The 26,724-nt window shown below is 42.2% G+C and overlaps 1 protein-coding gene across 2 annotated transcripts in view; it reads left to right on the top strand.

Annotated features, from left to right (window-relative positions):
• PDE6A (phosphodiesterase 6A) overlaps positions 1-26,724 on the top strand; it is a 65,218-nt gene that overhangs the window by 20,481 nt on the left and 18,013 nt on the right. For both annotated transcript variants that reach the window (XM_063086236.1, XM_063086235.1), the window contains 12 exons: positions 3,319-3,383; positions 9,303-9,369; positions 12,260-12,307; positions 14,994-15,143; positions 15,779-15,922; positions 17,794-17,859; positions 18,064-18,210; positions 19,126-19,233; positions 21,669-21,778; positions 24,832-24,919; positions 25,115-25,215; positions 25,614-25,721. In XM_063086236.1, the coding sequence (XP_062942306.1) occupies positions 3,319-3,383; positions 9,303-9,369; positions 12,260-12,307; positions 14,994-15,143; positions 15,779-15,922; positions 17,794-17,859; positions 18,064-18,210; positions 19,126-19,233; positions 21,669-21,778; positions 24,832-24,919; positions 25,115-25,215; positions 25,614-25,721 (1,202 nt within the window). The remainder of the gene's footprint in view (positions 1-3,318; positions 3,384-9,302; positions 9,370-12,259; positions 12,308-14,993; positions 15,144-15,778; positions 15,923-17,793; positions 17,860-18,063; positions 18,211-19,125; positions 19,234-21,668; positions 21,779-24,831; positions 24,920-25,114; positions 25,216-25,613; positions 25,722-26,724) is intronic.

The following is a 26,724-nucleotide window of genomic DNA, read 5'->3' as shown; positions in this document are numbered from 1 at the left end:
GTGTGTGTGTGTGTGTGTCTTAATTAAAAAGCTATACGGGCTGATTAGGCTTCATGGAAAAAACAAAGACTAGAGCTCATTTTAAAACTGGTGTATTTCCATGTGCCATGATCTGGCTACAGCTGCATTTGTGGCTTGAAAGCCTCTTGTGTTCTAGTGTTAGCTGCTCCTGTGGAAGGTAACAAGGGTGCTCTTGATGGCTCAGTTTTGATTTTCCAGAGACTGATGAATTTGTACATGAATATGGCCTTGAAGGCAACTTGACTGAGCTACAGTGTGTGGAAAAAGGCCTATTTACCTAAAGCACACTGATCTTGTTAGTTTTTGTAAAAGCAAATTGACTCTCCTGTGGGCTTCAAAAAAACTGTCCATTTCTAACCTTTCTAAAGAGTCTCTTGACAACCCTGGGCAGGGCAGCCTGCTGGGCCCAGGGAGCCTTGAGCTTGCCTGAGAGCATAGTGAACAGCACAGGCCCAAGGACAGATTTCCTTAAGGCAAAGCTGAAAGATGACCAAGAAGGTCCTGGAACTCCACCTCCACAGCTTTACCAAAGTCCCAGTAGATAATGCAGCCACCTTTGCTTTTTAGAACAACTTAGGGGCACAACTTTGCTATTTATTTTTAAATGTTTTTAAGGAAATTTATTTATATTTATTGAAAGAGTAAGACATGAGCACAGTAAAACCAAGCCTTCCTTCCTCCCAGTCAGCTCCCCTTAGGCAGCCACTGTTAGCAGACTATCTGTCCAGGGATGTCTATGGATATTTAGATACTCATGGAGATGTGTACATATTCCACCACCATTGCCCTGACAAACGTGATGATTCTGCTGTGTACCTTGCTCTTCCCACTTAACCGTACATCTTGGCGTCTTTCCCTATCAGCACAGACACAGCTATTTCACTTTGGAAACATGCAAGGTATACACAGTACACTCAGGTATTCAATGTGTTTAACCACTCTCCGAATGATAGACATTTCGTTGTCTCCAGGCTTTTTCAAGCAGTCTGGCTGAGACCCCTAAATGGGGCAAACAATGCTTTTACACACATTTGGGGGTATACATGTGAGTGTCCTTCAAAAAGTTCACAGAAAGACTTATGTTATCTTTTAATTGTTTTTCCGCTTAAAACTTTTTCAAGTACCTTCAAATATATAGGATTCATTACTACATGTGGAATTACTGGGACAAAGAATATGTGCATTTCAGTTTTTGAGAGATATTGCCAACTACCCAACTACAGTCTTAGAATCATAGTTGGGAGAGACTTCAGGGATTATCTTGTATAGTTTTTTTCCCTCCCTCAATTGCCCTGAGAGCTCTAGAGTTCCACAGTGGCTGCCTTGACCAAGGGTTAAGGAGAGAAGGGAGGACAGAAAAGGGAGTGAGAGAACAATGCAAGCTGCAGGGTCTCCATGCATCCAACTCTGCTTGATATGATTAGATTCCATGCTTTGTTTTGGGAAAGAAGCTTAACAGCAGCAACGAACACACCACATGTACACACACACCACTGATCTAATTTTATAACTGGGGAAACTGAAGTCCAGAGGGCACTAGAGCATGAGTCTTTTCACTCCAGGTCTAGTCTTAGCTCCATTGCATTCATCAAGCTGCAGGGTTTATCTAGTCTCCCCTTGAATGCTTCGTATTCCAGAGAGCTCATTACCCTTGGGGGAGCTTATGCCATTGGAGCAGCTCTAGCTTCTGCCTTTTGTTTAGCCAGAGTTTGCCTCCTGGAAGCATTCAGTCACTGCAGCTGCCTCCAATGGGCTTTGAGGAGCAGAGTCTAAAGAAGGTCAAGTTAGTTGATCATGTGTCAACCTAAGGGGTTTTCAGACATCCTTGACTGGATCAGGAATTCCTCTTTGTGTAGGTTCTGGGTCAGGAAGCTTGGGGTGGGAACCAGGAATGTGCATTTAAATCTCTAGGGCAGTACTTCTCAAAATATCTATAGTAAAGGAACAGTTTGCTTTTTGCTTTTTAAAAAAATATTTCCTGTCCATTCTTAACACCAGGGTCAAGGGTTTGGATCCCCGTACCAGCCAGCTGCCAGAAAAACAAAACAAAACAATGAAAACCCAAAATAAAATAAACTAAATTTCCCATCCATTTTAGACTGATACTTTTCAAAATATGATAAAAATATATTACTAGAAAAATAAAATTTTATAAAGACAAAGTGTGTGTCTTTTTTATAAATTAGATTCAACAGACCTAACCTAACTCAGTCAATCTGTTATAAAAGTTTCTAAATGTTGACTCTCAGTTTCTGTTTTTATCTCATCGTGGAATGGTAACAACTAGTTTGCTGACTGGCACCAGTCCAGGGGCCACACTTTATTAAAGAAAGAAATCTAGCCCTGTTCTAGGTGACAGTGATGCAGATAGTACAACACTATTTTAAGCTATTGACCTTAAGAGACATAATGACTGAAAGAATACTGAGCTGGGAGTTAAGATCCTAGGTTCTGATTCTGGCTCACCATCTTGCCGTGAATGAGTCTTTCCTTCTCTCTGCATCTTGGTTTTCCCATTGGTACAATAGTTGCTAATCACACTTGGGCATACAGAAGACCTAATAAAGTAACAGGATTTTCCCTGGACAACTAGGGAGTGGAGGCACCTGCCAATGCCCAGTGGCATGCTGGGGAGTAAGATAATGGAACAGATCTACTTGTAAGAGAATGGGAGTTTTAGTGATGCAGGGAGGCGGGGGGGATGGAACAGGTGGAAAGTTAGCTTGGGGGCATGAGGCACAACGGAGAAGGTAAGTCTGGAAGCCATGACACAGCAAGGAGAGGAGCTGAGTGGTGGGCGTGAAGGAGGAGGGGGGCCATGACCATGGAGGTGCACCGTGGAGGTGGGGACTGCTGGGTTAGTTATGATTCTAAATGGGGCAGAAGGTCAGCTGCCAAAAAATAAAATAAAAAATAAAAATCAATGGGACAGGAGCCTCCTTTCCATTTCCCCTCTCTCTAGACTCAAGCAGCCATCTTTATCTCATTCTGCTTTCACTCAACCTCCAGATCTCCTTAGGAAACTTCCCACTCCTTTCCCAGCCCCAGATCCCAGCCCACGCCTGGCCATTGTGATCTGGTTCCAAGAAGGAGCACACTGAATCTTGAGAGTCAGCTGAGGACAGTGAACACCACAAAGAGCCCTGGGCACACCCTGAGAGGAGTTCCGGTCAGGCTTGGTGCTTCTTGAAAACCCTGGTCATGTGAGGGTAAAGCGGAAGTCCCGTTTCTGGGCACACTCCTATTGAAGTTCTGCTTCTGACTCGTCAGGTCTAATTTTTCTATCTCTTTTACCAGGAAATTAACTTTTACAAGGTCATTGACTATATCCTGCATGGCAAAGAAGACATCAAAGTAATCCCGTAAGTTTCATCTCAAAATGTACAGAATTGCAGGCTCATTATCAGCATCCGTAGAATCTTATTTAGCGTCCATAGAATCTTATTCCAAGAATCAACACTAGCCAAACCCAGCCAGGCCACACACTTGGTTAGAGGCTGAGCAGGCAGTCAGGAGACAGTGTGGAATGGTGGAGAGATTCATCTGGGGTGGGCAGTGAGGCCCCAGGGAGGGAAGAGCTTGATCAAAGCCACCATGAGCCAGATGGTGAGCCAGGTGCTCTAAGTTGCAGTCTCACATCCAGTGTTAATAAGTGGCCTGTCCGGGCCTCTTTTTCCCATCTACTTAATGAGACTGTTGAAAGAAAGTGAGCCAAGATGCCAAGTACCATTCAAGCTTTATTAAAGAAAGAAATCTGCCGGGCTGTGCTCAAAAGGGAGGACAGCCCGGGACTGCCCTGAAAATAGGGGACAGCACCAAGTGTAGGGGTGGTAGAGCTTATATAGTGCACCAAGGGAGGGTTGATACCATCAAGGAGGGTCATTATGCTAATGCGGATGGGGTGGAGAGCAGTTGCCTTTTTATTTATTTGAATCTTCTCCATGTACCAAGAACCACACCCGCAGTTCTGTCTAGAGACATGTCTCTCTTTCTCAACGTAATTGCAGACTCCTTGAGGCTTCCATCAGGCTCTGTGGGAGAGCCACACCCTTGGTCTCAGTCCCCTGAGGTATTTTGTCCAACTGAAGGGATTTACCACATGCTCCTTAATCCTCAAACAGCAGGTGTGATAGGCTATGCTGAGTCAACCCTGGTCACCAAACCAAATTGTAACAATCCCCTGTCACTCAGATAAACAAGTCCCCAGGTGCATCCTTTACTGGTGGAGGATGAGAAGTTGGCTCAAGTTCCTGTTTCTTGGTTCTCTCTGTTCCCTTTCATTTCTGCTTACATAAGAACTGATTCTCTGATTCTTTTCTAAGCTCATCTCTTCTTTTTTTTTTTTCTTGTCAAATGAATACTCTTCACCCATTCTGTTTTCTAATTGCTTTTCTAGAGCTACAAGTTTATTAAACTCATTGTCTATCTTTCAGATGATCACAGGTCACAGTTTTCCTCAATGTTTTGTCACTGCTTGTCAAGCATCCCATCCTACTAGCCTCTAATAACACATGCCTTCTACTCAGCCCTTAACCTGTGTCACCTATTTTAGATTTTATGTTTTTGGGGGGTTTTTTTGTGGCTAGTCAGTAGGGTCATCCAAACCTATTTTAGGTTTTTTGTTATGGCAGCACACTGTTTCAGATACAATTTTTTATACCAGCCAGAATAGGCTATGCTATGCTATGATAGCAAGACCTCAAGACCTTAGTGTAAAAGCAAGGATTTATCTTACCATCCCACTACCTGTCCATTGCCAGCTGGTCAGCTGGTAGGTGTGGTTCGGGGTATAATGTGTGGATTTCAGTCAGGTAGGGACCAAGGCTGATAAAGCAGCCACCATTCTGAACCTTGCAATGGATTGACTAACTTTGCCCAAGAGAAGAGACAGCATGGCAAACACACACACTGGCTCTTAAATGTCCATCTGGAGGTGACACATATTCTTCTACTCACATTTTGTTAGCCAAAGTTAGTCAGATGGCCACACTTTACTTCACGTGGATGGGGACTGCACCCAGAAGGATGGACAGCCAGAATGTTTGTAAACATCCCTAATGGCTGCCACAGTGTGTGCATCCAAACTAACAGAGGGGAAAACTGAATAATAAATAAATAAACCAAAGGAAGACAAAATAAACATTTAGAAAGAACATAGAGCAGGTAGGAAAAATAAAAAGTACACAATTTAAGATGATATTTAAATCCAAATATATCCATCATTTCTTTAAACATAAATCAGTTAAATGGCAAAGATTGCCAGTTTGGATAAGAAGGAAATCTATCACCTTTCATTGATTCTGAAAAGCACAGTTTTCTACTTTGTGACATTTCTGAGGTAGAATCAATAATATTGTACAACTACTGTCAGCCACACAGCAGTCATGATGTAGTTGTCGTCACCTGCCTGAATGTGAACTTGGTCATAACAACTGTCAAAAGACAGAATTACAACAAATTTAGCTTCAAAGTCTCAATTGGCTTTACTGCAATTCTAGAATCGGGCAACAATTCATTCCATAAAATAGAATAAGTGTGCCAATGAGCTGAGCAGAGAGGTTTAGTTTTATAGACAGAAAGTGCTGAGGAAAGCAGAAGCAAATGAAAATATTACATATTAAAAACTGTGTGATGAAGTACAATTGTGCTCAAGGTGAAATTACAGGTGTCACCTTCAAATTAAGGTAATTCAAGGAGGGTTTATTTACAAAGAGACACGTTATAAAGGTGTGGGTGGAGTGAAGGTAACCATAAAAAAATATGCTAGTTAGTGGTGGAGCTGTTAACCATTTCTGGCCCTGAAGGGCTGTTTCCAGAACCTGGAAGGAGAAAGAGTCATGTAGAGCAAACCACCTTGAGACAAGCATTGACCTTCACTCAACATAACTAGCTCAAAGTGACCACACCAGGGAGGCCCCAGGGAAATAAATAACCTGACTTCACCATTTTTCCTCTTTCCAGTGTTTGGCCAGGTCTCCCCATTGGCCAAACTCAACCAGAAGCCAGAGGGCCAGGAAGCCTGTTGATATAGCCCACACAGTTTGGTTTCCCTGGAGGAACCAGTTGGAGAGCAGATCTGGGAGCGGGCAGACCAAAGCTATTCATCACATTATCTCAAGACATTAGACAAACAAGCAGAAAAATAAACTCAAAAGAAAGTCTAGAATGGAAGAAATAAAGATAAGCCCAGAAATTAATGAAATAGAAAATGATAGGTGATGAACAAATGCCAAAAGTTGATTCTTCGAATTGATTAATAAAATAAAAAATCTCTGGCAAAACTGAACAAGAAAAATAGAAAAAAAATCAAATAATAAGTCTCAGGAATGAAAAGGGAGTGCATAACTACAATGACACAGACATTAAGAAGATAATGAAAGGACATTATGTCAAAAAACTTTACATTTAGATGAAATAAGCAAATTCCTAGAAAAATAAAACCTATAAAATACAAAATAAGAAGAAATATGAAACCAAAATAGTCTCATAACAATAAGATAAGTGAGAATCTTCCCAAAAAGACACTCCAGGCCCAGATTTCTTCATAGGTGAGTTCTGCTTAATATTTAAGGAAGAAATAATAAAAATCTCGTACAAATTATTTTATGAGAATAGAAAAAGAAGTGGCTGGTATAAGCTTTATGCCAAAACCCAACAGAAAGGAAAATCTAGACCAAGTTCACTTGTGAGCATAGGTGCAAATATCCTAAATAAAATTTTAGCAAATAATGACTAACAATATGAACAGAATTATGTATTATTACCCAGTTGGGTTTATTCCAAGAATGCAAGCTTGGTTTAACATTTAAAAAAATCAACTATAATAATTTGCCACATTAAGAGAAATATGACATGATTATCTCCATAGAGAACTTTCTTAATCTTCTAAAGAGAATTAAAAAAAAAAAAGTACAACAAATAACATATTTAGTGGTGAAATGTTAAAAGCTTTCTCAATGAGATCAGGAACAAGACACAGACGACTGCTATCACTGCTTCTAGCAACCTTTTACTAAAAGACCTGACCAGAGTATTGAGGCGAGAAAAAGAAATAAAAGGTATAAAGATTGGAAAGGAAAATATAATAATAGTGTTATCCTTTGTAGATGATAAGACTGTGAATGTAGAAAATTAAAAAGAATCTATGGATAAAATATTAGAATTAATAAGAGAGTTTAACAAGGTAGCTCATGGGGTTATAATCAAATGTGAGCTCAGGCTGCAGTCATGTCAAGGCTCAGCTGGAACTGGAGATTTGCTTCCCATATAGCTCACTGACAGGGCTAGCGAGTTGCTGCTGGCTGTTGGCAGGAGACCTCAGTTCCTCTTTACACAGTCTTCCACGAAGGGCTACTTGAGTTACCTCATGGCATGTGACTGCCCCAGAACAAGCGGGTGAAAGCTGCAATGCCTTTCATGATCTAGTCTCACAAATAGCACACTCACCTCCACCATATTCTGTTGATCACAGAGGCCAGCCTTGATTCATTGTTGGAGGGATATATACAAAGTCATAAGTACAAGGAGGTGAGAATCCCCAAGGGCCATCTAAGGAAGCTGGTTACCATAAAGAGTGAAAAGGCAAGTCATGGTGTGAGAAAAGATATTTGTAACACAGACAACTGGCAAAGGGCTCATATCAAGAATATATAAAGAAGGGGCTGGCCAGTTAGTTCAGTTGGTTAGAGCATGGTGCTGATCCAGGGATGGACCACTGTGCTGGCCAGCTGCCAGTTTAAAAAAAAACAAAAACAAAAAGAATATATAAAGGAAAAAAAGAAAAAAGAAAGAGAAACAAAAAGAGGAACAAACAAAAATGAATATGTAAAGAGCTCCTACAAATCAATAAAAAATAAACTGTAAATAAATGTGTAAAAGACACAAAGAGGAAATTCACAAAAAAAGCAATCCAAATGACAAATACATTTATGGAAGGCACTCCATTTCACAAATTTTGTAGAGAAAAGCAAAAAACAAACAAACAAACAAACAACAAAAAAATCATGATTAGTTACCAGTAAACCCCACCTGAAGGTCTATAATTTAAAAGTCTGAAAATATTAAATGTTGACAGAGATGTGGATCAGAGGAAACTCTAATGCATCACTGATGGGAGTATAAATTGGTGCAATCACTTTAGAAAACAGTTTGACCTTATTTAGTAAAGTTGGAGATATGCATATCTTACGACCCACTATTTCTAATCCTTGGAATATACTATGTAGAGTTGAGAGAATATATGCACCAGAGTGTTCATAGCAGCACTATTTATATTAGCTCCAAACTGGAGGAGGGGGAAGGGAAATGTCTATCAACAGTTGACTGGATAAATTATGTTGCAGTAATACAAGAGAAAACTATAACTCGATGAAATGAATGAATTACAGCAACATGAAAAAGAAGTCAGACAAAGGGCTGGCCGGTTAGCTCAGTTGGTTAGAGCGTGGTGCTGATAATACCGAGGTCCAGGGTTTGATCTCTGTACCAGCCAGCTGCCAAAAAAAAAAAAAAAGCCAGACAAAATATATACATTGTATGTTTCCACCTAAATGAAGTTGAAAAATAGGCAAAATTAAACTAGAGGGTACAGAAAAGCATACTTGGTGGTCAAGTTCTACAGAAAAGCAAGAAGATAATTATCATGTCAGAATAATGGTTACCTTTAGGGTTACGGAGAAGGTGGCAATCGGGAGGGGAAGGTCAGGGGCTTCCAAGGTGCTGACGATACTATTTTTGAGGTGCATGTCGTTTCATTGATGTTCATTTTCTAACGATTGGTTGGTGAAATTTTTAGTGCATTTTTCTGTGTGTATTTTTCTCACAATTAACAAGCAAAAGTAGGAATACCAAATATTGTAATATTGTGAGAGACAAATAAAAATGTAAAGCACTCAGCTTAGTGTTTAGCACATGGTGGGAGCTCACCACAGATGAGGTTTTCCACTCTCTACATAGTATTAAGCTACTAACTTTTTGAGGGAAGTGATGGTATCTGTTTTTGCTGAGCAGCCAATAACAACCTGTGGAGAGAACATTGTCTCTTTTCTAGGAGAGTCAAACTTGGCAGGCAATCAGTAAGAGGTTATATTCATTGCCCTTTTTTCCCTGTCTGAATTGGGACATTAAGATGGTTGCCAACATTTTGGGTTTGGCCAGGTGTACTGAATGTAAGTGGGTGCTGGGAGCCACCAGAGAGTAGGGAGAGGGCAAAGACCCAGACTCATGTTTTCAGCCCAACAGTCCCTGCCTTGAGAGTCACCATTTGTCCCTGGTCTTTACAGGAATCCACCTCCTGACCACTGGGCTTTAGTAAGTGGTCTCCCTGCTTATGTTGCTCAAAATGGCCTGGTAAGTAATACAACTTTGAAGGGGAAGAGTTTTGAATCATGTGGAAGAGTGAAAGGATTTCAGATCGAGAGTGGAAAAAATGATGGGAAGTGTGGTTCTCTAAAACCCCAATTCTCTCGTTTCTCAGTCCACTTGACAGTTGGTCTAAAGAGATGAACAGAGAATCGATGTTTGAGGGAATATGAAATACACAGAGAAACAATCCTTAGGTGGAAAGGTGCACAGTCTCACTAGCAACTAAGATACTTACTTATGTGTGTAAAGGACAAAGTCATGTCTGGCTGGTCTACCAGGCTCCCCAGAGACTAAGCCCAACCTCTTAGAGCAAGGACTTTATTGCCATTCCCAACCTCCCATCCCTGTTGCATTTCCAACTATGTCTTATACAGCAGAGCTTAAATGCTCTATCCCACCATACCTACCCATTCAAGGTCAAGAGTGGAGCAATGACATCCCCTGTGCCTGAGAGCAGCACCATGTCTGTTAGCTGCACATCACCCCCATATTTGAGCTGGTCACCCCCATATGCTTCCACAAGTGCACACTGCACAATGCTGTCTGTGTTTATTGTTTTCTATGTGCCAGGCACTGTGATTGGCTCTGAAGATACTAAGACAGATGAAGTTCATAATCAAATGAGGAGATATCTTTATTAACAGATATATATATAGTACAATGTGATAAGGTCATAATAGAGATGTATGTGGTGTATTCTGGGAATACAGAGTAGAGGTTGTCAAAACTAGCCTTCATTTCCTAGAGTGTGTTGGTCTGAGTTGAGTTTTAAAATAAATAGGTTTTAGGCAGGCAGCGGCAGGAAAGGAGATTCCAGGTGGAGGGAATGATGTAGGCATAGAGGTTAGGAGCAGCATGCTGTGTGCAGTGTAGTGTTGCTGGAGTATTGGGTTTGGGACAGGAAGATGGCAAGAGATGAGGCTTGAGAGAGAGGGGCCAGATCACAGGAGGCTTTGGATACCAAATCAAGGTTGTGGGAATTTAATCTACCGGTGATGCATTTTTAAGCAGGAGATAGGCATAGTCAATTTTCATTTTAGAAAGATAATTCTGGTAGCATCAAGGAAAATGAATCTGAAGGGCTAGGATTGGAGGCAGAGTGACCAGTGCATTATTCTGGTAAGAGATGATGAGAATCCTAACAAAAGCAGGTGCAGGAAAGAATACTATCATTATCGCTAATAGCCACTGACTGCTTAAAATGGATCAGGCACTAAATAAATGTACTCATTTAATAGAGACGAGGTGGAGAGGAGATAAGGGGTCAAATCTAACATGAGTGGGTAAAACTGTGATATTGTCTGTGTGTGTGTGTGTGTGTGTGTGATTTGTGATTGATTGTAAGCACAGAGGGAGGAAGAGAGAAGAGTCAAAGCTAATTTCATGCTCCTAGACTGGACCGACAGTTCTACCATCAGGTTTAGCTGTAAGATGATGAGGTCCGTTGCAGACAAGGTGAGATCAAGACCTTTTTAGGAGCAAATGTCCAGCAGGTAGATGTAGAGAGGATTCTGATGCTGTGGAGAGAGAGGAGGGATGGAGTTGGAGATCTGGAAGGTATCAAGACCAGATGAGTCTGGAGAAAGTCACCCAGGGAGAGTGAGAGGGGCCGTGGACACAGAGCGGGTGGAGAAAGAGCAGTGTGTGAAGAAACATAGAGGGGTTAGAGGTGTTTGAAGACCCAGGAGAGGGTAGTGTCACAGAAACCAAGAAAGCAGAATGTTTCAGCAGAGCAAGAAACCCACTGGGTTTGACAATTAAGAGGACATTGGTGGCCCCGATGAAAGCAGATTTGGTGGTGAGATAAAGGCAGAAACCAGTGTGTGGTCTGCTGAGGTAATGAGAAGCTAGAGAATGCAAGAGAAAAGAGGAGGGGAACAGGTCAGGTGAAGAAAGGATTTTATTGTCAAGGATGGGAGAGACTCAAGCATGCTCACAAGCTCAGGGGAAAGAGCCCTTGGAAAGGTTGGAGATCAGAAGAGAATGATTGCAATTGTGGAGGTGGCCGAAGGAGGGGCCAGAGGGTAGTGCCATGAGTGGGCAGTCCTTGGACAGAAGCAGGGAGCTCACCCTCTGAGACCACATGCAGTCCACCCCTGTGTTGACAGGCAAGATTGCCACAAGTCCATGTGGTGCCTTTTTGAGATCCAAAAGAAGATACCCTTTCTCAATAGATGACTAGACAAAGGTCGGGACATGGCTCTGCAAGCAGAGCACAGGCTGGACCTCAGCTCCCAGTCACCCTTCAGCCAGAGGCCTTTGTGCAGTTGACACACTACACAACTGTACACAGTGGCCCCATTGGCAGGGCTCTGGAAGGCTCATATAAGCATCATCTGGTCTCTTCCATGGTAGAGTAAACTGGTCCAATATAGCAAACTAGCAGTGTAGAAGCACAGCTACAATACCTTTCATTTCTTGTTCTACTTTTGGGGTTTATACCCCCTGAAAAACCTCTTTCTGCCTAAAAAAACCAAACAGAACCCAAATGTAGTTGAGTCAAAGATGTTTACAGTAGCATTATTTATATTAATTTAAAAAAAATCCTGGACACAACCCAAATACTCAGCAAAAGGGGAACAACAAAATGGGACACTGTACAGCTATTAATAATGACAAACTGTGGCCTCCATTTTTTCACAGCCTAGAAATGATCCAGAGTGGAGCAAATAGTAAGAAGTAGTATTTATAAGGTGAATTTTCTATCTAGTAGCCTCAGTTAATAATACAAAACCAACTGGAGCATGTCTACCTGATGAAAAGAATGTGAATGCCATGGGCAAGGACATGGTGTTTCTGGAAGCAGCATGCAGCACTTTGCTGGGTGCTCTACCAGGTCTAATCACAACCCATTATCCCGCTTCACATCTTTTAGATTTGCAATATCATGAATGCGCCTGCAGAGGACTTTTTTGCATTTCAGGTAGGTCATTTTTTATTCACTTTCTTAATCATATTACTTTTTTTCTCCGAGAAAAGCATTAGATTACATTAGAATTCACATACACTACTGGGAAGAAGTCTCAACAAAATGAAAATATGAGTGGAGAAAAGTCATGTGCCAGTGGAAGTGGGGAGGGAGTTAATTGGGTGGGTGATAAGGTCCCATTCAGTTTTAACATTCACACCCTTTGCTTTCTGGCCTCAGGACCTTTGCTTATACAGTTCCCTCCACAACCATCATCTCCTGCCCAAATCCCCCTTCAGCATCCTCTTGCCCTTCAATGACAACCTCAAATGCTACCACTTCTATGAAGTTTATTTTGATTCCCCTGGATGAATATCATTGCTCTCTCCATGGAATTTTCATGGAATATTGTTTAGTATTCTATTTGATTTTGTTTGCTTGTCTTTTTTTTTTTTTTTTTTTGGCAAATATTTATGAAGGACATCCTCTGTGCCAGGCATTGGCACAATGCTACACTGGCTACACTGGTGGTCCAGACAGGTGTCTTTGTCTCCATGGAGCTCTTTATCGTTTGGGGAGAGAGATACAAAGTGGTGGTGAGGAGAAGGGCAGGGGTACAGAGGAGATCTCTCATGGGGGCCTGACAATCTGGGAGGAATCAAGGAACGTGTCCCTGAGAAAATTATGTGTGAGCATTAAAGAGAGTGAAGGAGACTGCAGGAAAGAGACAGCTTACTGGAAGGAACTAGAGTAGGCCAACAAATCTGAGAGAGAGACTGAGGAAGAAAGTGGCAGGAGAAGATCCTAGAGAGGTAGACAGAGACCAGATCATGCAGGGCCTGGAAGGTCATTCCAAGGGGTTTGTCTCTGTTACTATATTTCCCTTACTTCATCTTTTATTATCCTCCCTTCTGTTTTAGATTGATTTCTCTCAGTAAAATATTGGCTTCCTCTGGTCAAGGGTTGCATCGTACTTTCTCGACATCCTCATCTCTCGGTGCTCTGTCAATATTTGCTGGCTTTAGCATGCCAGCTGTAAGAAAAACAAATCATTAGCAATCAGGAAACAAGAAGAAAGTGAAAATGACTCTGAGGAAAATCAGTGGATTATTTTTTCACTCCTTCAAAAACATTATGAAAAAGCTTAGAGAGAATATTCTTCCCCAGTTAAAATTGCACTGCATGTGTTGTGATTTTGACCACATCAATATGACAAGCCCAAAGAGTCACTGAGAGTTGCTCACCTGAACATAACCACAACAGACCTTGGTCTTTACCCACGTCATTCAATTGATTGCAGTTTAACCACATTAGGAAAGCAAATTTGATCTTGCTTTTAGATTCTACTCTTCCTCCTCCAACTCATCCTCCACAGTGTAGCCTAAGTGATTTTTTTAAAACATAGGTTGAATCAAGTAACTGCCTTGCTTAAAAATCTTTAATGGCATCCCACTTCACTTTCAATAAAATCTGTTTCCTGGGCTGGCCAGTTAGCTCACTCAGTTAGAGAGCATGGTGTTGATAACGCCAAGGTCGAGGGTTCGATCCCCTCTGTATTGGCCAGCTGCTAAAAAATAAAATAAAATAAAAAATTTTTAAAAAGTAAATAAAGTAAAATGTCTCCTCATCATGACCTTCAGAGAGGAGAGATTTCCCCAAGGTTAGGTAGGGAGCTGGGGGAAAGGCAAGTCCTGAGCTTAATATAGCCCTGTGCTCTTTGGGCTATATTCTGCATCCCTCTGGAGACATTCAGTCACCAGGTACTGAGACAGATCTGTGTTATTTAAATAATAACAATGATCATCTCACCACCTTAAGAATCTTGGAACTTCAGAACTGGAAGATTCCCCTACTCCAGGAAGCCTTCCTTTACTTCCTTCTCTCCTCTGACTCTCACAGTACCATAAAGATAACTCTCTTAGAGAACTTCCCACACTGCAGTGTAATTGCTGGTTTACCTTGCAGATTATGAGCAACCTGAGGACAAGATCTGAGCCTTATTTTCCTCAGTTTCCCTAGATTGTAGCTCAGTTTCTTGCACATTGTAAAGTTTGATGAACCAATGGAAAAGAGTCTGAAAATTAGTCTAGTTATCCCTATTTTATAAATAATAAAAGTGAGGTCCAGACAGGTGGACCGTGACTCACAGAAGGCATCTTGTGATTGACGGAGAACCTCATTTCTTCAGTGATACCTCATACTCTTTCCCATCTATAGATGACAAAATTGAGGCCCAAGAAGATAAAATGACATGCCAAAAGTAATGTCAAGAGGCAAAACATGCAGGTTAAATCTAGTTTAATTTAAAGATATAACTGGTTAATTTAAAACTACAAGAATCAATAGCATTGCCTTCTAAGCCAGTCTCTTGTGGTTAGTTCCTATATCTATTAGGGAAACACTACTTCTCAGGGGTGTTTCTGCACACCATTATATCCCCAGCACGTAACACACCACCTGGTACATAACAGCCCTGACATCCCTGGGATGAAAACAATATGGCTACCTGGCCTAAGGAATTCTAACCAGATGGGTCACTTGCTCATGGCATTTGCCGGTGACTAAAACCATGAAAAATCCAACAAGCTCTATCCTCTTGTCGCCTCTCTCAGCCAGTCTGGGTCACGACAGCATGCAATCCGTCACAGCTGCCTCTGCAGCCTGGGACCTGCGGAGACCTGATCTGGCCCTTCTCTTGTAGAAAGAACCTCTGGATGAGTCTGGATGGATGATTAAAAATGTCCTTTCTATGCCGATTGTGAACAAGAAGGAAGAAATTGTTGGGGTGGCCACATTTTACAATCGTAAAGATGGGAAGCCCTTTGATGAAATGGATGAGACCCTGATGGAGGTATGGCTTGTTAGGACATCTTTTGCTGTTGGGATCAGTGTCTACATGCTGCCAAGCTTAGATCTCAGAGCTGCATGGTGGGGCCCTGGGGTGTTGCTGCCCTATCACCTGGAGGGGTGGGAAGCTCACCTTGTGTGTGAAATCCTGACTCAACCTCAACAACCAATTTCTTTGCTCTTGCTTTGCACTGTCACGTGTGGTCAGAGAAATCCACATTCCCTTTTTAATTTTATTTAATCAATAAACTACTTTTTAGAGCAGTTTTAGGTTCACAGCAAAATTGAGCAGAAAATACAGGGAGTTTCTATATACCCCATCCCCACATATGCAAAACACATTACTTTTTTGTGAAGTTATTACGCATAAGAATGACACTTCATGTACGTTAGTGGTTTATTTAAAGTGTGTTCAGATCTATTATTTTATCTTTTTTTTGATTTATAAGAAAATGAAATTTATTGCTTACATTATTATTTTATCTTATCCTCATAACAGCTCTATAAGGTGGGTAGAATGAAGTTTATAAAACGCGTTTATAGCTGAAAAATGGAGGCCTAGAGAGCTTTGCCCTAAGATACAAAGTGAGGATCAAACCTGGGTGTTCTGTCTCTGATGCTTCCTTTCTTTCTTTTTAGTCTTTGACTCAATTTCTGGGCTGGTCTGTCTTAAATCCTGACACCTATGAGTCAATGAACAAACTTGAAAATAGGAAGGATATTTTCCAGGACATAGTAAAATACCATGTGAAGTGCGACAATGATGAAATTCAGAAAATCCTGGTGCGTAATGTTCTTTACTTGTTTCTACTCTAGGAGACACTGCGGGTTAGCAATATGGCCAGACTGAGGCAGATTGAGCTTCATGAGGGTATAGTCTGGGTGTGGGTTTGCACACTGTTGTATTTCTCCTGCCTAGCACAAGGATGCTGCAGCCCTCAAAGCTGAATGAACAAATGAATGGATGGATGAATAGATGGATAGATGGCTGGAAGGATGGATGGATGAGTGCCAGAGAGTGGTACATAAGGACTGCTCTGTGTGGCCTGTGGACAGCTATCCCTTGTAGGTTCACCTCAGTCTTGGGGCCAGATCCTGGCTCTAGAAACTCTATTTTTCACTGTGCTCAGGGCTGACTTGGTACTGGAGACAGGGTCAACCAACCATAGTCCCTGCTCTGAGAGGAAGCTTTATCTGACAGACCAATGAACAATGATCAGTTTCTCAGAGCTTCCCTTCTGTGGGGTCAGCTCACTCAGGAGATTCAGTCAGACTTCAGAAGAGTTTGGTGAGCAAAGTAGTTCAGAGGGAGTAGGCCACCCTGACATAGTTTCATCACTTTACAGTTTATAAGGCAAATTCACACTTATTATCTTGTTTGATTTATAAGCATTACCCCAGTAAGGTGGGCAGGGTAAGGATTTCTATCTTCATTGCAGAGATGAAGAAATTGAGGCCCAGAAGGGGGATGTAACTTGTCCCCAAATCATCCAGCTTGTGAATAGGTCTCACTTAACTTTTCTCAGAATAATGAGCAAATTCTTTACCATTCTTATGAATGGGCTGCCTCAGGAGGTGGTGAGCACCCCTTCATGAGAGCTGTTCTAGCAAAGGCTGGATTGTTATGTATCAGGGATGTTATAAAGGAAAATCCGACCTGGGGTGCAAAATTCGACTAGATGTTTTCAAAGACATGTGAGAATCAGTGATTTATTATTCCTGGGGCTTTGGTCTTAAAGATACCAGGATTTTAGAAGTAAATCAAGTTAGCCAAATGGCATTGGATCTGATGCCCCGCGGAGCTTGGCTTGCAGGCCTCACAACTTAAAACAACATGGGCCAATGTTTTTAGAGGACATTTCTTAATCTGGGAAGATACCATAATAAATTGGGATCATTTCATCCCAATAACTATTAAATTTAGAGGAGATGTTTATTCAGTTTGGATGAATTGCCTCATAGTTTCTTGACTTAGTCTATATTTTTAGCCAAATGATGTATATTTGGACCCTATAGAGGCACACCCTCAGTGAACCAGTTAAGAGTTAACAGATTTTGCTCTGGGCCAAGAAATCAGAAATAAGTAACTGGGTCTAGGTTCCCCAATCCTCTAGCACATGGGGAAATAGGCCCAGAGAGGGAAAAAACTTTCCTCAAGTCTCACAGTAAGTGAGAGCTAGAACCAAGACCATGGCAAGACCTCCTTACTCCCAGTCAGTAATAATAACAATAAAAATATCAATAACAAAATTATTTTTTAGTGCTATGTGCCAAGCACTGTGCTAAGTGTTTTACATGCATTATTTAGTTGTACATATGTTATTTAAAAATGACTTTGCACAATTGAATTTTAATCCACCAGTTAAGTACTTGTACTGTCCTCATTTTACAGATGAGGAAATTGAGGATCAGAGGTGTTAAATAACACTGCCAGTACATGGCAGAGTCTGAATTTGGAGCAGGTCTCCATGGCTCCAAAGCTCATGACTTTGAATTCATTGGCTGTTGAATGGCAGCCTCTCTGAGCAGGTGGTTCTCTTTTAAGGACTTTGGAGGAAGGAGAAAAATGAGAATGGAAAAATGGAGGCATGTTTAGGCATGTAGTAACCTTTTTTTTTTCTTCTTCTTCTTCCTGTTATTTTGGGCCCTGGTAGAAAACCAGAGAGGTGTATGGGAAGGAACCATGGGAATGTGAGGAAGAGGAGCTGTCTGAGATCCTGGTGAGCTGATCTGGAGCAACACTGGCCCCAATGCAGAACAAGTGCAGGGTGCTCCTGAGCATGTGTGGGCGTCTTTCTACAAAGCAAGCTCCCCACCGCTCTGCTCTGATCTTCCCAGCAGACCTGGGATGGGGATAGGGCTGGGGTGGGGGGACCCAGGAACACTTCGTATCACCTAATCACTTGACCCCGTTCCTTACACAGCAAGCAGAGCTGCCAGATACAGAGAAATATGAAATTAACAAATTCCACTTTAGTGACTTGCCCTTAACAGAACTGGAGCTGGTGAAATGTGGGATACAGATGTATTATGAGCTCAAAGTGGTGGATAAATTTCACATTCCACAAGAGGTGAGGTCAAAACAAACATCTTTGATTTCCCTTTTTCTTTCTTTTGTTTTGTCTTTTTTAAAAAAACTCAATCTGTAAACTAACTTAAAAAGAGTGTGCCCTCAGTGTTTAGGATTTAAAGCGTTAGTCATGTTGCAATATGAGTCATCTATTGGAAAAGAGACACACTGTTCCTCTGAAATGTGCTGTTTTGGGTATATTGGCTTCTTGCTGTGGGTTCTGAGGCACTGAGTTCTGAAACCGTGAATAGATGTGCTGCAGGAAAAAAAAAAAAAAAAAAGGTCCTATAATCAAGAAAGGGCAGGAAATGTGGGATGAACCAATTCAAACAGAGCTCTTTCCCTGCAGGTTTCCTTATTAAGGTGCACTGTGAATTTAGGGGCATGGGGAATGGGCAGAGAAATGGGGCTGGGGGTATATAGTGCACAGAATTTCCCAAATATAAGTGTTTGATTAAAGCAAATTCTCTCTCTCTTTCTCTCTCTCTCTCTCTCTCTCTCTCACACACATACATGCACACACACACTCCCAGCTCTAATGAATCAGAAACAAGTGTTTCTGATGCACACTCAAGTTTGAGAACCACTGGATTAAAGAACCCTTTTGTTGTCTTCCTTAGTAAAGCCCCTGTTGGCTTCTCCCAGGACACTGACTCTCCAGGGCACAGTTTAGGAAGTAATGAAGAAGCTCTGTCGGAGGAATGACCCATGCCTACCTTGTTTCTTAACAACAGCATCCTTTTTCACAGTATTTAGCTTTTTGCAAAGTTTATTCACAGCATTATTGCATCTGTTGTTATTAGTTCCCACCTATTCTGGTCCAGTGATGGGGTTGGAGGACCTCCGGCCTCAGAAGGGAGGGCCCTGGGTGCCTGGTTGGGCGCATGCTGCCTCACTGATGTTCACGTGTTCACAGGCCCTGGTTCGGTTCATGTACTCCCTGAGTAAGGGCTACCGCAAGATCACCTACCACAACTGGCGGCATGGCTTCAACGTGGGGCAGACCATGTTCTCTTTGCTGGTGGTATGTGGCTGGGGGGTGGCGCTGGACAGCAGGGGTGGCAAGGCAGTCAGGGCAGCCTTGGTTGTGGGCTCATGCCACACTGGACGACCTCATGCATAGTGCACTTGGCAGCAACAGAGTTGTTGTTCTTTCTCTATATATTGCCTTTTAAGAATTATGCAGAAGTAGTGTAATGCTTAGCTTAAAAGAATTCCAAGAGTAGAGAAGCATATAATAAAAAGTGAGAGAAAGCTGCAGCCTACTCCCAACCCCAGTCTGGTTATTTGGAGGTAACTGTGTCATAACTTCTTCCAAATTTTCTTCTTGGAGCTGTTAAAAGAAAAACTTCAAACAAATTAGGTTTAGCAGGGTTTATTTGAACAAAAAAGTGATTCATGAATCTGGCAGCAGTCTGAACCAGGAAATGTTCAGAGAGCTCCACCCAGCAATGTGGGCAGGCAGAAGAAGGAAGTGACATACAGAAATAGGACAGAAGAAGGGAGTGATATACAGGAATAGCCTGATTGGTTACAGCTCATCCTTTGCCCTATTTGGGAATGCCCGAGAAGTTTGCAGCCTGTGTTTGGCTAAAAGCTTGGCTGCTATGATTGGCCAAGACTTGGTTACTTGTTACAAGAGTACACTCTAAGTTAGATTGCAGTTTGTTTGGACAATAAGTTAGGTTACAGTTCATTACATATGGAGGCCGCTTTATACAAAATTTAATTTAATTTAACAGCATGGACACATATTTGTATGCACAAACACACACACACGCATAGTTTTTTTTAGTTCATAACCAATGGAATAACATTATTCTGTAATATGCTTTTTTCACTTGAAAACATAAATATATCAATCTTATTCTTTCATAATATATATGTACATGTAACATTTACTATTTTAACCATTTTTAGATGTACAATTCAGGGCAAGAGCACATTCACAATGTTGTGCAACCATTACCACTATCCACCTCTAGAAGTCTTTCATCATCTCAAACAGAAACTCCATACCCATTAAACAATAACTCCACATTCCTTGCATCCCCCAGCCCCTGGTAACCACTATTTTATTTCCTTCCTGTTTCTATGATTTTGACCATTCTTTTTTTTTTTTTTTTTTTTTTTTAAAGATGACCGGTAAGGGAATCTTAACCCTTCACTTGGTGTTGTCAGCACCAGGCTCTCCCAAGTGAGCCAACTGGCCATCCCTATATGGGATCCGAACCCTGGCCTTGGTGTTATCAGCACCACACTCTCCCGAGTGAGCCACGGGCTGGCCCTATGATTTTGACCATTCTAAGTACCTCATATGAGTGGAATCATACAATATTTGTCCTTTTGTGTCTGGCTTATTTCACTTAGCATAATGTTTTCAAGGTCTATCTACGGTACAATTTGGTGGCTATGTAATATTCTGTTGTGTAAATATACCATAATTTCTTTACTCAGCCCCGTGTTGGATGTGGAGGTTGTTTTCAATATTTCACTATTACAAACAGTGCCACATATTTGTGTCAGTATATTTGGCTCAGAGGGTTCAGAGCCCTTTATATTTCATTTAAGTGTTTCCCTGTTCATATCATGATGCATATCTCTCCCCTTCTTCAGTCTCCTTATCTTTGTTCCTTTCCTTGTGGCTGGAATGGTCAGGCAAGAGTAGTTGCTAGGGTCTGGAGCCAGGAATTTTGGCCAGGCCACCACAGAAGGTAACAAGGACACCACTTAGATTTGATTTATTTCTTATGGTCACAGAGTTAGCATCAGCTCTCCAGAGCTCTTCCCCACCCTTTACTTTAATACACATCATAAACAAGGAGTTAAGTATTTGAAGGAGTCCCATGGATAGATTCCTTTGATCTGTGCTTAAACGGGTAGTCTAGGTTTGGCAGATTTGCTTTACCAGTCTGACCATGTTCAAAAACTCTCTAAATCCTAAAACCTGACAGCTGCAAATTTCTCAAAAATTATCTAGTCCAACATGCTCCGTCCCCAGTGTGCAGATTGGGATACTGAGGGGGATGAAACCAGCTAAGGTCACTCAGAAATAGGGTGATCAACTGTCCCCATTTGCCTTGAGACTGTCCCAGATCTAGCACTGAAAGTCCCACATCCCAGAAAACTCCTGAGACCCAGGCAAACCTCTGGTCAGACTATGAGCCAGGGATAGAGCCAAGTTCAGAACCACATTTCCAAGCTCTAGGCCTTTCCCTCACACCTGCTCTTTTATTTTTATTTATTTTTTTTTTTGTCGTTTTTTCGTGACCGGCACTCAGCCAGTGAGTGCACCGGTCAGTCCTATATAGGATCCGAACCCGCGGCGGGAGCGTCGCTGCGCTCCCAGCGCAGCACTCTACCAAGTGCGCCACGGGCTCGGCCCCACACCTGCTCTTTTAGCCCTGCTTCCAGCCCCCACAAAAAAGGAGTGACTTGTACCTCTGATTGCCCCTGCAGACAGGAAAGCTGAAGCGATACTTCACGGACCTAGAGGCCTTGGCCATGGTCACTGCCGCCTTCTGCCATGACATTGACCACAGAGGCACCAACAACCTCTACCAGATGAAGTAAGTCAGCTCTTGCCTCACCCACTCCCTGCTCCCAGTCCCCCAGATTTATTACCCAGGCCTGCATGACCCCCAGATAGACTCTTTGGCCAGAGGGGATGTCCTACTGTCCACAGCTTCTCATCTCTTCCGCCCTTGGGATCTGGGTCCATTCCATATCCACAGAATAATGACCCCCCTGAAAGGTGTTCATATCCCACACCCTGGACCCTGGGAATATGTTGCCTGACTTTTTTTTTTTTTCTGTTTTAAGTCAAGTTTTATTCTAAAATCACCTAATTACATCTTTCCTTCTGTATTTATTTGCCTGGTGCAAAATTTTATTCATTACATGTTATGTTAAATAGAATGATTAGTTCATGTTTGCAGATCAATTAAATACAATTATTTTATCTAGTTCATTAGTAATGGTGCTGAATTTTGTTTTTCACCTTTCTGTACATAATGCTGAACACCCAGATGAGACCTGGGGAAAAAAAAAGAGTCAAAAATGCAGATGTTTTAAAATATCCAGATGTATTGTGTCAAGTAAACAAAACGTCAAGGTTTTTTACTACTTTTTTCCATTTTCATCCGGATGTTTGATGTCATGTAGACCAGTCTTAATCTATTCAGTCACTACCACAATGTTCTTTAATATCATTTGCCAATATTTGCACCTCTTCATAAAATTATCTCTAAAACTCTTATTAAATCCATTCATGGGGAAAACACAACATTTTCTTTGGAAACAAAAATATAATGCCCCAATGGACTCATAACATAAGAACACCATCCAGAATGGTACCCAAGTCTTTATGTTAAAAAAGGTAGGTGCATTTTTATTTTTATTTATTTATTTATTTAAATTTTTATTGAATCAAAATTGATTATACATATTTTGGGGGTTCAACATTGAGATATGTTGATCAAATCAATATTCCTAGCATATATATTGTTACAAATCATACTTATTCTTTATTCCCCTTGTCCAATCTCTCCCATCCCCTTCTCCCTCCCTCCTACCCCCTCTAATTACCCTAGATTTCTTCTCTCCTTCTGAAAGAGTAATGGTTACTCTGATTTGCTCCCTAAATGATCTCTCCAATGCTGAGAGGTGTGGTCAGGTCCCCCAATATTATCATAGAGCAGACGCTTCTTCTGTCTCTGTGAAATGGGCTTTGTGGAGAGAGACATCCTCTTCTTGTCTTTATCTCTGCTGGTGACTCTCCTTGTGTCAATGCACTCCAGTGGCTGGCGGACCATCTTCATGGTGGTTGTGGTGTCTATCTGCTTTCGTGGCAGCCATGGTTATGGTGGTGGCTATGGTGGGCTACCCAGATGGAGGTGATGTTTTTGGCATGCTCCTTGGTGCTGGTGGTATGCCTGGTTGTGGGGAGTGTCTGGTCCCTAGGCCCCGAGGTGTTGATGCAGTGTGCCAGGTTGTGGGAGAGGGTCCGGTCCCCTTCTCCATGGCCCAGGTCCCTGGGCAGGCCCCAAGGCACTGGCACAGTGTGCCTCGTTGAAGGAGGGTGGTATGGTCCCCTTCTCCATGCCTCAGGTCACCGGGTGGGCCATGAGGCACTGGCCTGGTGTGCCTGGTTGTGGGAGAGAGGTCCGGTCCCCTTCTCCATACCTTGGGACCCTGGGCGGGTCCTGAGGTGCTGGCATGGTGAGCCTGGCTGTGGGAGAGAGGTCCGGTCCCCTTATCCATGACTCAGGTCCCCAGGCAGGCCCTTGCCTGACATTTAACAGGAACTTTGCAGATGTGATTAAGTTAATGATCTTGAGATATAGGGATTATCCGGTGGGCCCCATGTAGTCTGAAGTGTCCTTACACGAGGGAGGCAGGAGGTCAGAGAGGAGAGAAGATGCTACCCTGCTATTTTAGAATGTGGAGGAAGGGGCTACAGGCAAGGAACCGCGTGTGTCCTCTAGAAGATAGAAAAAGCAAGGAAACAGATTCTCCCCTAGAGCCTCCAAAAGGAAAACAGCTCTATAGACCCATTTTGGACTTCTGAACTCCAGGGCTATAAGATGATACATTTTTATTGTTTTAATCCATCAAGTTTGTGGCAGTTTGTTACAGCAGCAATAGGAAACATGCATTAAACTAATTCACTCTCCTCCTTCCCTGTCCCACCTGCTGAACTAATTTGAACCAAGATGTTAGTGACCAATAATGGTTCATTCATTCACCTTGTGTTCATAATGCTCCTAATATGGTGTGGTAGGTTCTGTGCTAGGCAAGGGAGATGGCGTGGTGAGCATAACACACACAATCCCTGTCCTCACAGAGGTTATGTTCCAGAGAGCCTCTGAAGCGGTCCTTCAAGCATGGTCTTGTTAGATTCTCATGACCACCCTGTGGCTCGGCAGAGCAGGGACTAGTGTTATCCCCATGTTACAGACAAGGAAGCCGAGGGTATGCCCAGGGCTCACAGCTGATAGGTCATTAACAAGCACTAGAATTCATGCTTCTCTGAGTCTTTTCAATACTTTCATGCTGCTCTGAGGCTCGACATTGTGTTTACATTTTACATTGTGAAAATCTGAGTACTGAGCATAGCGCTTGGCAAATTTCAAGTGCATGACAAATATTTATTGAATGAATAAATGAATAAACATGCTGCTTGTGGAAATTCAATGGCTTCCCCTAAGACTCAGGCATGGAGGATTGGGGACTGGGTGATCTTCAAGGCATGGCCCAGTGCCAATGTCCCTGGATAGCTACAGGAATCCATAAATCCCTAGAATTGCATATGGCATTGCGTGTGTTTGTGCCTTTTTTGGGGGAAGATACATAATATTCAATAGAGTCTCTAAAGAGTCCATGACCCAAAAGAGGCTCAGAATCACTTGCAGAGAAAGCTAAAAGCTGAGAGTCAGGAGACTTGAAGTTTAGTCCTAATTTTCCATTGTCTCCGTGTGACCTTATGCTAGTTCCTCCTTATTCCTGGACTTCAGTCTCTCTGCCTGCAGAATTAGGAGGTGGCAGGAGTTGATAATATCTTCAACCTCCATCTCAGTGATTCCATATTGATATTCTTTCTCTCTCTCTCTTCTTCATTCAGATCCCAGAACCCACTGGCCAAGCTCCATGGGTCCTCCATCTTGGAAAGACACCACTTGGAGTTTGGCAAAACGTTGCTCAGAGATGAGGTAGGATGAGGACCCTCTGCCCTGGCTTGGGGGCCTGCACCAGAGGCCCCATCTCACTGGAAGCCTGAGTGTGCCCAGGCAGCATTCTTCCCATTGGCCTGGGCTGCCTCTGCTGTCATCTGGGTGGCCGTTGGTAGCTGGGTGACTTTACTGTCAGCATCATTTCTCTCATTTCTCGTCCTATTTTTTCTTTAGAGCCTGAATATCTTTCAAAACCTCAATCGCCGACAGCATGAGCATGCAATCCACATGATGGACATCGCCATCATTGCCACAGACCTCGCTCTGTATTTCAAGTTAGTATTTCTTTTCATTTTAGTAATAACAAAGATTATAATAATAACAAACACCATAGTTCCAATTGATTTAGTATGTACTATGTGCCAGGCACAACACCTGTGCTATGGACACACTGACTCTCACTATATCCCTGTGAGTTAGATGTTATTACCCCCATTGTACAGATGAGAAAACTGAGACCCAAGGTGAGAGATCTGCTAAGACCAGGTAACAAATAAGTGGAAGAGTCTGGGTTAGAACCTAGCTCTTCACTCCCAGGCCTTGATCCTTTAGCCTTGTTTTATTAATAATGTTGATTTAATAAACCTCCATCTGAAAATGCCAATGTTAGAAGCCCAGGTGTTGCCATGTGCTCTAAGTCTTGTTCCCTTTAACAAACTGGTGTGTTTTGTAGGAAGAGGACAATGTTTCAAAAGATCGTGGATCAGTCTAAGACATATGAGACTGAACAAGAGTGGACGCAGTACATGATGCTGGAGCAGACACGGAAGGAAATCGTTATGTGAGTTGAGATGGGTTAAACCCTGATCCTCTGAAACCCAGGGTCAGGAGGTGAGATGCTACACGGACAGCTCTTGCTGCCCTCAACAGAGCCCCAGGATGCTTTCCATTGTGGAGGCCTGACGTATGAAAAAAAATGAAGTTATGCCAAAACTGAATTGCACAAGTTATAATGTATGTTTAATCTTAATTTTAGCACTAAAAACATAATATAGTATTGTTTTATTTCTCTGTACACAAAAAGTATAATATTTGAAGTATTTTACACATAAAATCTAGGATTTGAGTGGTAAGGTTATGTAATTTTCAAGTTTTTGATACAACAGTTATGGTTTGAGTGATAGCTATGTTTCACTCAAAATATATAGGCTTAATTTTTTTAAGTGTTTCTTTACATATTACAATATCCTGTGATATAGCTGTGCCCTTCACAAATTAGTTATATGATTTATATGAAATTCATAGTGCCTGCATTACTGGCATGAGTCTGGTAATGGGACTCAACTTTAAGTTGTCTGGTGACTCTTTCTTCAGTTCTCTCAGTGTGCTTCCATGATACACCTCAATTGATGATGGGTGAAAAGTGTAAATGTGAGATCTTTTGTCAATATGTGGCCCAAGCCAAATAGTCCCCTGGCTCCTCTGTGATGGGTCCTGGGTATAGAAGGGGATGGTCAGAAAGGGTCTCAAGGGGAGATGAGGCCTGGCCTAATTCTCAAGGAGGCATTAGGGTGTTTATCCCCAGATACTTCTGCGAAAAAGAGGCTTAAGTTACAGGCATCGCAAATCCCTGCAACAGAGAAGAGGCTGCTGGGACAGGCTCAGGGAAGGGCTGGCAAGTGGCAAGTTGCCCCTCCTTCAGCCCTGCAGTTGTCCAACCATGCCTCCACAGAGGTCCCCTGGTCCTGGGGAGTAGTGGACCTTCTCCCACTGAACAAGGATCTGCTCCCAGGCTGATCAGGATCTACCTCAATGGACATTGTAAAATGGAGCAGCAAAAGAAC

Source organism: Cynocephalus volans, chromosome 2 (assembly GCF_027409185.1).
Source record: "Cynocephalus volans isolate mCynVol1 chromosome 2, mCynVol1.pri, whole genome shotgun sequence".
Taxonomy (NCBI): Eukaryota; Metazoa; Chordata; class Mammalia; order Dermoptera; family Cynocephalidae; genus Cynocephalus; species Cynocephalus volans.
This window is presented reverse-complemented; position numbering and strand designations above follow the sequence as displayed.